The sequence below is a fragment of the Orbicella franksi genome, chromosome 2, assembly GCF_964199315.1.
Source record: "Orbicella franksi chromosome 2, jaOrbFran1.1, whole genome shotgun sequence".
In the NCBI taxonomy this organism is placed as follows: Eukaryota; Metazoa; Cnidaria; class Anthozoa; order Scleractinia; family Merulinidae; genus Orbicella; species Orbicella franksi.
The window spans coordinates 31021938-31034891 of record NC_138146.1 but is presented as its reverse complement, the minus strand read 5'-3'; the positions used below and the strand labels follow the sequence as shown (position 1 = coordinate 31034891).

The following is a 12954-nucleotide window of genomic DNA, read 5'->3' as shown; positions in this document are numbered from 1 at the left end:
ACATAGATGCATCGGGTGTATTTTTAAAATATAAAACACAGTTGCACAGTTGCACAGTTGCAGTTGCAGTTGCTCATAACATATTACAGTAATGTCATACCTCAATGACTCGGGTGCAAGTCTCGCCTTGGACTTGTTCTACGCATCCATTCTCCTTGACACCAAAGCGTTTTTAGTCGATATCTCATTGGAGTCGTAAATATTAAAGGTCGATTTAAAATAATGCATTTATTTGAAATAAATCTTAAATTTATAGGACGACAATGCTTGTTACTGTTCTTATTCAAAATACTCTTTGTCAAGAAGGAGTCAATCCGTATCAACTCATCGTGATCTTGGAAGACGAAAATTCGGTTTAGTCCTTCGTGTTAAATCCGAGCTGTTGTCTCCTCCTCTGCTGCTCCACGGCCCCGGTTTACAGACATTTTGGGCGTGCTCCATTCAACCAAAATTTCCGGGCTGAGGTTTGTACGCGATGACGTCATTGTTTAAGACCGAAAGTGCCTTTGGGAACACGTGAATGTTGTGATTTAGCTGGAGAAGCCATTTTGAAATATTGTGTAATCCTCGTCTGAGACAGCTGTAATCTAGGAGTAGAGCCTACGGAATCTAAAGGAAAATACAGTCCAGTGACAGAAATCTTGTACAGAGGTTCGAAAATTTCTTGGTGTCGAATGGATCCCAACGGGTCTGAGCGGTCTCGTTCCATTCCCCCCCGGGCATTACACTCACAAAACGAGTTTCGCGCTCATTAACCGCGCGGCCATGGGCCGAGCGCGGTTCTAGGTTTACCCGTGGTTTATTTTTTTTTTTTTTGTCGGTGACCAGACACAGACCTCCGCTCGGCCAAACTTTGAGTCACGGAACGTGTGATGTTTTTCCGCCAGAAGCTGTTAAAACATAAATACACGGACAATTTTACCGATATTGTTTTCTTTTTTGTGGGTAAAATATATTTTCTTTTTTTTTTTATCAAAGCGTTGGATTTAAAGGGAATAATAAATACGCTGAAAAAAGGTATTATGTCAGCCATGGAATGCGCTGACGTTGCAGCTTTCACTTTCGCTACGTGACAAATAAGATCGTGTTTACTTTGCAAGTTTATTTCGGCAGAAGCGACGGTCATTAATTTATTTGTAATTTTGCCAGTATTTCTTGCGGTTTTAGGCAACTGAAGTAAATCCTTTGACTGTTTCATCGCAGCGAGTTCATAGATCGGAAGCAAAATTAAATATTTGCAAGCCAAGCAAAGAACGTGTCAGAACGTGCGAAGATTACGTCATTGATAGGGAAATAACCACCGTACTAAAGATAGCCGTAGATAACGCAATTCTTGAATTATGTGACTCGTGTGACTTCTTTGCTAACCCTTAACTCAAGGGAAAAAAACAGTTAAATTTAATCGTGACTTTAAAGAAAGAAAGCGGTTTGTAATAGTGTTCGTATCTTCATGCCCATACATATCCCGAAGAAAGTTCCAGATTAAGACTATTACGTCATCGGAGATGTCACAACGGCTACGACTGATGGTGCGATAATAGAGTTTGTGTTGATCAAGTGCTGTGATGTCTACAGTAATCAATGAATCATCAAAGATTGCTTTGGAATATGCACTGCGGTGCGACTGTAGTATTAAGAAAACAGTTAAATTTTAAAAGCGCGGTTATAAGATCTAACAGATCTTCTTGTTTGAAATGGAGGATGCTGAATCACTGTTGCTTGTATTAGAGCTAGATAACGATTTCGACGGTTATATCAATGATATTGCGTGAGCTGTTTCATGCGTAGAAATGTAACCAGTATAACAGGTTATTTTGGGTTATTTTATTTGTTTGCCGTATGAGTACAAAAACCACTATCGAATGACGAAAAGAACATTCCAAATTCTGTCGGGAAATAAATCGTCTTTAAGAGCCGTTAACAGCCGAAATATACACTTGGCTTGCGAAGCAGCTACAGACCTGTTGTGCCTGCACATGGATGTACGAGTAACGCCGATGGATCCGCTGTTAACAATCCATAAAAGCTGCAATGATAAGTGTTTTCCGCCATGTGTACATGGAAATTACCGAACAGCGAGGTATTCGGAATGGTCAAATGGAACGGTCCATTTCGATCGGACCGGTCCAACCGAGAAAAGTGGTCCACCTCGAAGGGTGAACCAGTTTTTTCGAAACTTTCTAGTTGGAAAGAACCGATCCATTCAGTTTAATTTTAGACCGAAATTTCCGGAAATTTTGGTTGAATGGATCTCGCCCTTTGTTAAATCAACCGCCCGCCGGGGTCAACGCGCCGTTAAATGTGCTTTCAATCCCGATTTTGGCCGCGTTAAACCCCTGCTATGTCCCTGGGTTCGGGGGGCCAGGGTTTCAATTGACTGATGCATAAAAGCACAACAATCGTTATAAGCTTAGCCTGCGAGCAGGCTCACCTTTGAGTCACTCGCGTGAGCGACGAAGAGCAAAGAAGGAGTCTGGTGAAGAGGTGCCAAGAAAGTCTTCACCGCTCGATTTCGCTCCGCGCGCGTTTGTGCTCCAACGTGAGCCTGCTCGCAGGCTATTATAAGCTATAATTGAACAATCACAACAGGACACTATCACTAATTGATCGTGAGACGCAGCGAACGTTGAGGACAACACTCGGGTAAGTATTTTCTTTCTATGAAATTATAATTTAGTAAAATCCTCGCTCATCATACAATTGCTGTATCCTTGTTATAGATTTCGAACGCATATGTGTATTAACACCTGCGGATTAACAGATATTAAAGAACACAGTTTGAAACCGTTGGTCAGACCACACTGCAGAAGCTGTCACAACAACACGTAGCCTGCGAACAGGCTCCTGGTTGGGTTTAGTGCGAGCTAGCCAAGTGTAGTCTAGGGCGAGCGGGACGAGCCGAGAGCGGTCTGGTGATGAGGGAGTGCGTGTTCACCGCGTCCCACTCGCTTTTCTCGCGGATTCACGCTCCCACTTGCTTCACGGTTCGTAGACTGCCACTCGCTTCGCTCGCCGAATTTCTTTCCACTCTCGCTGTTAGCCCGTTCGCAGGCTAAAGAACACACGCAACAACAACAGCTTGCTTCTCATTCACAAATCAAGTGTACACTACAAACATAGCATCTTCACTTGGAATGAATGTCGAAACACTGTTTAGTAACTTTTACACGCAATATAGGAGTGTTTTTCCGCACAACAACCTTACAAATGCAAATTCCCTATTATGACATTAGACATGTAAATTTCCCGCCCGTTCGATTATAAGGGCCTGTTACTTCATGTCAAAACGTTCAAAGAGCTGATCTAAAACTATGGGGCACGGCGCAACAGTAGCAGACTAAAAAAGTAGAAATGATGGTTTTCAGCGGTAAATTTTTTTATGCTATGGTTCATCAAGCTTGCTAAGCAGTTTCTTCATCACTTCATTCATAATTGTGAAAATAGAGAAAATAGATTTTGACTGTTCACACATTTCTTTATGCACTGTCTGCAACAGGCCCTTATAATCGAACGGGCAGATAATTTACCTGTTAAATCTCGGTCACAATTGGGTCATTGGTCACAATTGGGTCAAGGTTGTTGTACGTAAAAAACGCCAGCATCATCTTATCAATCTAATTTAATTGCAAAGTACAAAGCATTTGATATGCATAATAACCCTAATGATTCAAAATAAGGCGGGCACAAATATTTTTTTTATGCTTTGTACACCCGGATGGTTTATTTATAAACTAGCTCCGACCTCCGGCGCCCCAACCACTCGGCCACCCTGCCTCCACAACAACATTTTGTGTAAAAGTTATTAAGCGGTATCGCGGCATCCAGTCCTAGATCAGAAATTTGTGATTTGTGATTGAGAAGCAAGCTGACGATGAAGCAGGCAGTAGGATAAAGTGTTCTTAGTTAATATTCAGGTGTCCGTTCAAGCGGAAAGCCTGGTCATGAGTTCCACACCCAGGCTAGCTAATAAACTATATTTTCTATTTTTCTAACATCTCATCTCCAGGCAATGAAGTATTTAATTTAACAGAGAAAGCGAGAATATCTCGATCGACTAGAAAGAATCAACCAATCACGAACGCGATATCGCCCCGGGCAATCATGAATATTTAGTTTCAAAAGTCTTCAGCATACCTTCTTTGTCGTTTGACTCCTACTTTCATTGTTTCGAGCTCTTTGAAAGGGAGAGATAACAGCAAGTTATCCGTCAGTTGGTCAAGACAACATTCATTTCATTTCGTGATTAGCTAGGCGATCGACTTTTTCTTTAGATGGAAGTTCGAAGTCTTCGTGAGTGTCTGTTGCTGCTGGCCGGCTTGATTGTTGGTTACAATGTGACGTTGTTTCTGAGGCAGAATCAATGCTATTTAACCTATAAAAAGCATTTCCGACCAAGGTCAATGACAAAAGAAGTGCAGTTTAATAACCGTCAGTTCATCTTTGTTGGTGTTATGACAGCTGAGCAGTTTCTGCAAACTCGAGCTCAAGCAGTGTCCGATACATGGGGCCGGAACGTTGCTGGAAAACTAACATTTTTTTCAAGTCAGGCTCGTAACAAGTCCAAACTACCAGTGATCAATCTACCCGACGTGGATGACTCATATCCACCGCTGAAGAAGTCGTTAATGATGATCAAGTACATACACGACCACCACATCAACGACTACGAATGGTTCATGCGAGCGGATGACGATGTTTATATCCGCAATGACAAATTGGTTCGTTTATTACGTTCATTAAACAGTTCCGATGATATCTACCTGGGGCAAGCGGGAACAGGTGCAAAGAAAGAAAGAGGAAAGCTTAACCTGTTGCCTGGAGATAACTATTGTATGGGAGGACCGGGTGTAGTATTCAGTCGAAGTGTTTTGAAGAAGGTTGCTCCGCAAATTGAACATTGTCTTCTAAAAGCACCGAAATCACACATGCATGAAGACACTGAGCTTGGTCGGTGTATACAACGCTATGTTAGAATTTCCTGCACTTGGGCCTCTGAGGTAAGCTGCTAATTATCAGAAGTTAAGGATGCAGGTTTGTTGTATCTTTAACTCATTCACCCTTCCTTCCTCCCTTCCTCTTCTCCCCTTTCAAAGAATTTCCTTCTCTGCCTTCATAATGTCCCCGTGAATTCATTCATAACCATTGATACCTCAATGATCTTGAGGATTTGAAATGTAAAAAAATGTTTCATGATCTTCAGGGTAAAATAACGGAAGACACATTAGCCACATACACAGTGTTACCATGTAAAGTTCAAGTTGTCAGCGAACAGCGCGCGTATGTCCTAACGCTTAAATAAGTCTGCCAAACCTGTACGTTAGGTGAAATTTGTGGTCCACCCGTGACAGAAGGCTGCTAAAAAGGAGATTTGTATGTGATTAGTTTAAACTTCAGGTTACCGCAAGTATGAAAAAAAGTTACTGTAATACAAGATCACCGACCGCTCCATGATCTTGAAGATTTAAAATGTAAAAAAATGCTTCGTGATAACTTCAGTTTAAAATATCGGAAGAAAGACCAGCCACATACACCGTGTGTGCGGCACAGCGTTATTCTACGGAGAATTTCAAGTTTTCAGCGAACAGCTTATATCCTAAATTGCATTCTTCACCGCAAAAATAAGGACCTGTTCACATGGAAGTGGAGGACCCCGGGGAGGTGAGGTACCTCAACTACCCGTGGTAAAGAAATAAAAAAGACTCCAAAGTGGTCAAATGCTGGGAATAAATGAGGGGAAAAGACACCGTAAACTTGCCGTAAACAAATATAAGTGAATTGTATTCAAGATGACTTGAACATTGTCAATAACTTTTCTCGCTTTTTCATTGGCTACCTAAATAAGTCCATAAAATCTCATTGTTTAAAAAGTTGACAGTTTGACAGCTGAAAGTTGAACTTGAAAGCTTGCATAAATTAAAATTTTATCTGTCTGTACTCTTATTGATGATAAAAATGAGCCAATCAGCGCGCGAGAAATTAGGCAGTTATTGTAAAACAAAGAACTAACGTTTGTTTTCTTCGTTTGTTCCGATAAAGCTGCTTTTCGCTTGAATGTCGTCGTTGCAGGCAAAACTTCAGTTTGATTCCGCTGATTAGCCTGACCTATTTTCATTGATATGATTGCACCGAAATGGCGACGCGTTCTACATAAATTAGCATACTTTTCCTCTAGAGACCCTCGTAAGACCCATGGGTACTGAGCACAGTGTTTAAACGCCCTCCGCACTTGAGATCCTTCTGTTATATGTTCATACCCCGACAGGTCTGTTCAGAGTTCGCTTTTTGCCCACCCATCTCCCCTCAGCGACGGAAACCTCCATCCTGCTGCACTTCTTCGCATGCGCGGAAATTATTTTCGCCCATATTTTAGTATATATCTTCGCGTGTGCCATAGAGGTGCAGCATAACAAAGAAAATTCTACTACCCTCCGATTACACGCTTAAATTGTCGCCAGCAGTGCAGGTTTTATCAGCGTTTTGGCGCTTTTGGAGGTGAAATCGTCGAAATAACTCGCCACGCTCGTAGCGGTTGGCAGCCATGTTGCTCTACCGTGTGTTTTTCCGGGCTTTGGCGCAGTGATTTGATTACCCCGGTTAGGCAGGTTACTCCACTCCGCAGCTTTCACATGGAGAAAACTCGCCCCACCGAAGTGGGTTACCCGGACCGGCTGACCGGGTAACCCGCCTTGGTGGGCTACCCCACCTAACATGTGAACGCGATCAAGAAAAAAAGAGAGATTGTATGGATAGATTGGTTACCCCACCAAGGCGGGGGACCTCAGTTGCCCAAGGTCCCCCACTTCCATGTAAGTCTGCCAAATCTGCACGTTAGATGAAATTTGTCGTCGATCCGTTGCATAAGGCTGCTAAAAACAAGATTTGTATGTAATTAGTTTAAATTTGGGTTACCGTACTTATGAAATATCGTGATAAATGATTAGACCGATTTTGATTTCATTTTTCTTTTAGTTACATAAACTTTTCTTCCACGACTACAATGGGAATGGAAAAATGTTTGTGGGTGAGCTGGACTCTAAGAATATTCATGATGCGATTACGCTTCACCCTGTCAAAGATCCTGCCTACATGTACCGTCTACACGTCCACTTTAACAACGAACGCATTCAAGATCTTCAACAGCACGGAGAAAAGCTCCAACGTGTTTTGCGGAACATGGATCGATTGCTACAAGCAAACAGATTGTCCCTTCATGAGAAACGAGGTCTTCAAGATGCAAGAGATTTTCATCATCAGTTGGCCATAAATAACATTGAAAAATGGGAAATGTTTACTTCCAAAGTATTTTACCCTCACATCAGCTCACAAGAGCCCGTTACCAAGATCCTTGGCGCACTGAAAATTGAAGTCAACAATATACTGGAGAAAACAAACGAAGTTATAAATGAAGAGGCCAGGAAGAATAAACATCTTGGGAAGCTGAAGGACCAGACAATAAATTATGGTTATAGGCGTGTCCATCCCCTATATGGCCTACAACATATCGTACAACTGACAGTAATTAGTGCAAAGAAACATCGCAACAACATAACTAATGAAACGAAAACTAGTTACATGTCACACGAGAGAAGGTTCTATACCCAACAGCCTTTTGCAAATTTGAGATACACCACTGAGCCCCCTGCAGGGATGCCCCCTTATGTACACGTTCTCGTTCCCTTAGAAGGGCGTCTGGAAACGTTCCGTCGTTTCATGGCAAATTTTGAATTGGTCTGCCTCAAAGTACTTCAGAGAGTCAAGCTGGTAGTCGCATATTCTTCCTCTGTGTCTTCTCCTCATGAACACAAAGGTATCATGAAGAAATACCAAGAGAAATATCCCGAAGCAGAACTTATTTGGCTTGATGTTGCGGGTAACTTTTCCCGCGGAATAGCTCTTTCTCTCGCAGCAAATAAATTTGATCAAGCAGCCTTGCTATTCTTGTGTGATGTTGACTTGATCTTTAACTCGGAATTTATTGATCGCTGCAGATTGAACACTGCGCTTGGTAAGCGAGCTTACTTTCCAATAATTTTTACTCAGTTTGATCCTGAACTAACATACAGCAACAAAACCAAACCCGATTCGCACTTTACTATTAACAAAGACGCAGGAATGTGGAGGTCATTCTCTTACGGAATAGCATGCATTTATTATCAAGACATGGATGCTGTTGGAGGCTTTGACACAAGCATTAGAGGCTGGGGAATGGAAGACGTGGATCTGTTTTCGAAGTTTGTAGATCATCCAGAGATTGAGGTGTTTCGCGCACCTGATCCCGGTGTAATACATGTTTATCACAGAAAAACTTGCGATCCAAATCTCTCCGTTACACAACACACTGCGTGTCAAGGCTCTAAAGCCTCCATATCGGCATCTCAGAAATCATTAGTCAGAGCTTTGCTTTCTACTCAGAATGCAAACGACTAAAGTTTGTTAACAGTAATGTACCCCGGTAATTATACCGGGGTACTTCTCAAAGTGACTCCATCATGAGACAAACGAGTGAAAAATTCATCTATCCTTCAAAATAATTGATTCAAATGTGATGGACAGGGCAAGCGTCACAAAAATACATACTCCCCTATCTGCCAAACGCCATTTCCCCCGCCCCCTTGCGAGAATGCGCGGTACAAAGGCAATTTCGCGACCGGGAATGGCGAGCTATCGAAGGTCATTGCTGACATCAAGACCGCTGCTCAAGACTGCTGCTAGAGTCCTAGCAGGAAGTATATCCATGTAAGGCCCAGTCCATACGTCGCATTTCTGCCGTGTCGAATTCAATTCAATTAAGTGCGGCAGAAATGCGACTGTGGATTCATACGTCGCACTTGTGTCGCACTTAATTCAGAATTTATATTGTCGGGTATGTCGGCCAGCGGAAAATGTTTTAAGCGTAGAGTATTCAGTATGGCGGACGAAAATACTGAGCGACGAAGGACTTTAATTTTGCTAAAAACTGTCCGCCAATGGAAAGAGAAGGAGAAGGCTGACGACGGAGCAGTATGTGTTGGAATATGTTCGGGTTGCATTGGGTCGAGAATGGCCAAATTTCTTCTTTTTCTTTGGCAGGAACACATTTACGCATACTCAATACATTAACATAATGTATGCATTAGATTCGACACGGCAGAAATTCGACGTCTGAATGGGTGTCGCATTTCTGTCGGATAATGCGACAAGACCAGTCGAACGTGCGGCAGAAATACGGTAGCCAATTCAGACGTCGAATTTCTGTCGAATTTAATTCGTTGAATTGGATTCGACACGGCAGAAATGCGACGTATGAACCGGGCCTAAACAGCCGTATGTTTTGAATAGAACCATGTTTATTTTGTCAGAAGTTTTCAATGGAACAGATGTCCGTAATTTAACTGAAACACATGTTTTGTATATTGTTAGTTAAGTAAGACTTTGCATATCAAAAGACCATCTCCCTACGGGTACAGTCGACGCTCTCCTTACGGACACCTCTCTAATAAGGACAGCTCACCAGGGGTGGATTTGTATTTGATATCTATCGTCGGAATTCTAATTCTTTGAAGACTTCAAATTTATATCACTGCTGAATGACGTGCACGGTTACACAACAAATATCGTGACTTTGTTCTGGAGGACATGCAATGGCGCCCATTTAATATCTATTAAACAAGGTAGCTCCGACTCATTATAGTTAATAGCAATAATAATAATAATAATAATAATAATAATAATATAGTTCTATTTACAAATCATCGAATAGTTACAAAACAGTAATAATAATAATAATTATAATAATAATCCGTAGTAAGTACTCAACAAAAGATGCTTTTTGAGTCTACGTTTAAAAGTGTGCAACTAATGTAGAATCTTTGACAGATTGGGGTACAGGATTCCACAGCGATGGCGTAGCAGCGGCAAAAGAACGCCCACCATAAGTTTTAACAAAGTATATCCGTTTATAGAGGGAAATGGTTATGAAACCTGGCAAAGTTCTTTGTTGTATGTTTTTGTTGGCTATGTTGGGGGTTGACCCTGCACAAAACCTGGCAAAATACAAAAGGTGGTTATGTGTGCTTATACCATTAACCAATTGAGGCATTGCGATTATGTAATTCATGCATAGTCAATGAGCACAATAAAAAATGCAAAGGAAACATAACCCGCAGTCGTCACACGTTTTCTCTTTTCCTTTTCGACGCGTCTCACACGACGTTTCCTTAATTCTCAATTTCTCGTTCCTTTTGGCATTATAGGCTTCGTGTCGCAAGGGGTCTGCCACCAACTTCCGCCATCTCTTAATTACGAGATGTCTTTCTCATTCTTCCTCTCCTCTACTTGCCTCCAATAGCTTTCTTTCTTGTCCATTCTCCTTTTCGAGTCTAATCGGATCATTTCGTGTTTTCTCCCGGTATGCTTTACTCTTAACCGGCTCGTACGTTCTTAATTCCTTTTTTCTTTTGTTCTCTGATATCCGTCAAGATCACTTTAAAGTCTCTTACAGCATATTTCTCCATCAATAACCTCTTTCTCTCTTTTTTTACACCCTCTCCTTCTTTCCCTCCACCTCGTCTTTTGTTCTTTCACTTGGATCAAGTGGATCTAGCTATTGGCGAACAACTAAACACATGGAATAATTTATTATCAAAACCCTAAACACTGGACATAAGTAATAATCTTATGCACAATCAAACTTTCACTCTTAATTAATTAACTACGCGTAATGCATCATTCATTTGAAACCCCAGGGCCCCGACCCCCCGGACATAGCGGGGAGTTTAACATTTACCCAGGGTTAAAAAATGGCTTATTTCCCCGACCCAGGGGCCAAGAAGTCTATCAAAAGCCCCATATAGCGGGAGCATCCGAACACCGGCACCAAATACAGAAACAACTCAAATCGGCATCGTTCGTCTTGGACACGTAGCAAAGGTCAAACTCTCGTTTCTATCACTTAAAACTTCGGGTTTGATCATATTGTTTTCTTCTGCAATCATCATTTGCTGCGAAAAGTGGCCTTTCAATAGGCGCAAGTTCATGTACAAGTAGACATTGTGTTGGGCGATAAAACATTCAGAATCGCTAAAACTGGGTAAGAATTATGCGAATTTTGGTTCAACATAGATGCATCGGGTGTATTTTTAAAATATAAAACACAGTTGGTTCAGCACATAACATATTACAGTAATGTCATACCTCAATGACTCGGGTGCAAGTCTCGCCTTGGACTTGTTCTGCGCATCCATTCTCCTTGACACCAAAGCGTTGTTAACGACCCACCTTATATCTGATAGGACGCTGGATAGTCGATATCTCGTTGGGGTCGTAAATATTAAAGGTCGATTTAAAATAATGCATTTATTTGAAATAAATCTCAAATTTATAGGACGACAATGCTTGTAACTGTTCTTATTCAATATACTCTCTGTCAACAAGAATTCAATCCGTATCAATTCATCGTGATTTTGAAAGACGAAAATTCGGTTTAGTTCTTCGTGCCAAATCCGAGCTGTTGTCTCCTCTTCTGGTGATCGCACGTGCTGTTAATTCGCTGCTCCACGGCCACGGTTTACAGACATTTTGGGCGTGCTCCATTCAACCAAAATTTCCGGGCTGAGGTTTGTACGCGATGACGTCATTGTTTAAGACCGAAAGTGCCTTTGGGAACACGTGAATGTTTAGCTGGAGAAGCCATTTTGAAACATTGTTAAGGAAATCTGTGTAATCCTCGTCTGAGACAGCTGTAATCTAGGAGTAGAGCTTACGGAATCTAAAGGAAAATACAATCCAGTGAGAGAAATCTTGTACAGAGGTTCGAAAATTTCTTGGTGTCGAATGGATCCCAACGGGTCCAAGCGGTCTCGTTCCATTCCACTCGCAAAACGATTTTCGCGCTCATTTGAAATGGAGGATATTGGATGACTGTTGCTCGTATTAGAGCTAGATGACGATTTCGGCGGTTATATCAATGATATTGTGTGAGCTGTTTCATGCGTAGAAATATAACCAGTATAACGGGTTACTTTGGGTTATTTTATTTGTTTGCCGTATGAGTACAAAAACCACTATCGAATGACGAAAAGAACATTCCAAATTCTGTCGGGAAATAAATCGTCTTTAAGAGCCGTTAACAGCCAAGACATACACTTGGCTTGCGAAGCAGCTACAGACCTGTTGCGTCTGCACATGGATGTACGAGTAACGCCGATGGATCCGCTGTTAACAATCCATAAAAGCTGTAATGATAAGTGTTTTCCTCCATGTGGTACACGGAAAATACCGAACAGCGAGGTATTCGGAATGGTCAAATGGGACGGTCCATTTCGATCGGACCGGTCCAACCGAGAAAAGTGGTCCACCTCGAAGGGTGAACCAGTTGTTGGAAAGAACCGATCCATTCAGTTTAATTTTAGACCGAAATTTCCGGAAATTTTGGTTGAATGGATCGCGCCCTTTGTTAAATCAACCGCCCGCCGGGGTCAACGCGCCGTTAAATGTGCTTTCAGTCCCGATTTTGGCCGCGTTAAACCCCTGCTATGTCCCTGGGCTCGGGGGGCCAGGGTTTCAATTGACTGATGCATAAAAGCACAACAATCGTTATAAGCTTAGCCTGCGAGCAGGCTCACCTTTGAGTCACTCGCGTGAGCGACGAAGAGCAAAGAAGGAGTCTGGTGAAGAGGTGCCAAGAAAGTCTTCGCCGCTCGATTTCGCTCCGCGCGCGCTTGTGCTCCAACGTGAGCCTGCTCGCAGGCTATTATAAGCTATAATTGAACAATCACAACAGGACACTATCACTAATTGATCGTGAGACGCAGCGAACGTTGAGGACAACACTCGGGTAAGTATTTGCTTTCTATGAAATTATAATTTAGTAAAATCCTCGCTCATCATATAATTGCTGTATCTTTGTTATAGATTTCGAACGCATATGTGTATTAACACCTGCGGATTAACAGATATTAAAGAACACAGTTTGAA

General features: G+C 42.0%; 2 protein-coding genes across 2 annotated transcripts in view; one reads left to right on the top strand and one right to left on the bottom strand.

Annotated features, from left to right (window-relative positions):
- Positions 1 to 12954, bottom strand: part of LOC145479242 (ryncolin-1-like) — a 67620-nt gene that overhangs the window by 40852 nt on the left and 13814 nt on the right. The window lies entirely within an intron of this gene.
- LOC145479266 (chondroitin sulfate synthase 1-like) lies at positions 2552 to 8557 on the top strand. Its single transcript, XM_081457582.1, has 2 exons — positions 2552 to 4997; positions 6970 to 8557. The coding sequence occupies exons 1-2, from the start codon at positions 4272 to 4274 to the stop codon at positions 8425 to 8427; spliced, it is 2184 nt and encodes a 727-aa protein (XP_081313708.1). The 5' UTR covers positions 2552 to 4271; the 3' UTR covers positions 8428 to 8557.

Bases quoted from the DNA above. Each gene is read 5' to 3' on its own strand.
- LOC145479266 (XM_081457582.1), top strand. From the start codon at position 4,272: ATGGAAGTTCGAAGTCTTCGTGAGTGTCTGTTGCTGCTGGCCGGCTTG. The intron at 4,998-6,969 runs GTAAGCTGCTAA...TTTTTCTTTTAG, and splicing joins CCTGCACTTGGGCCTCTGAG to TTACATAAACTTTTCTTCCA.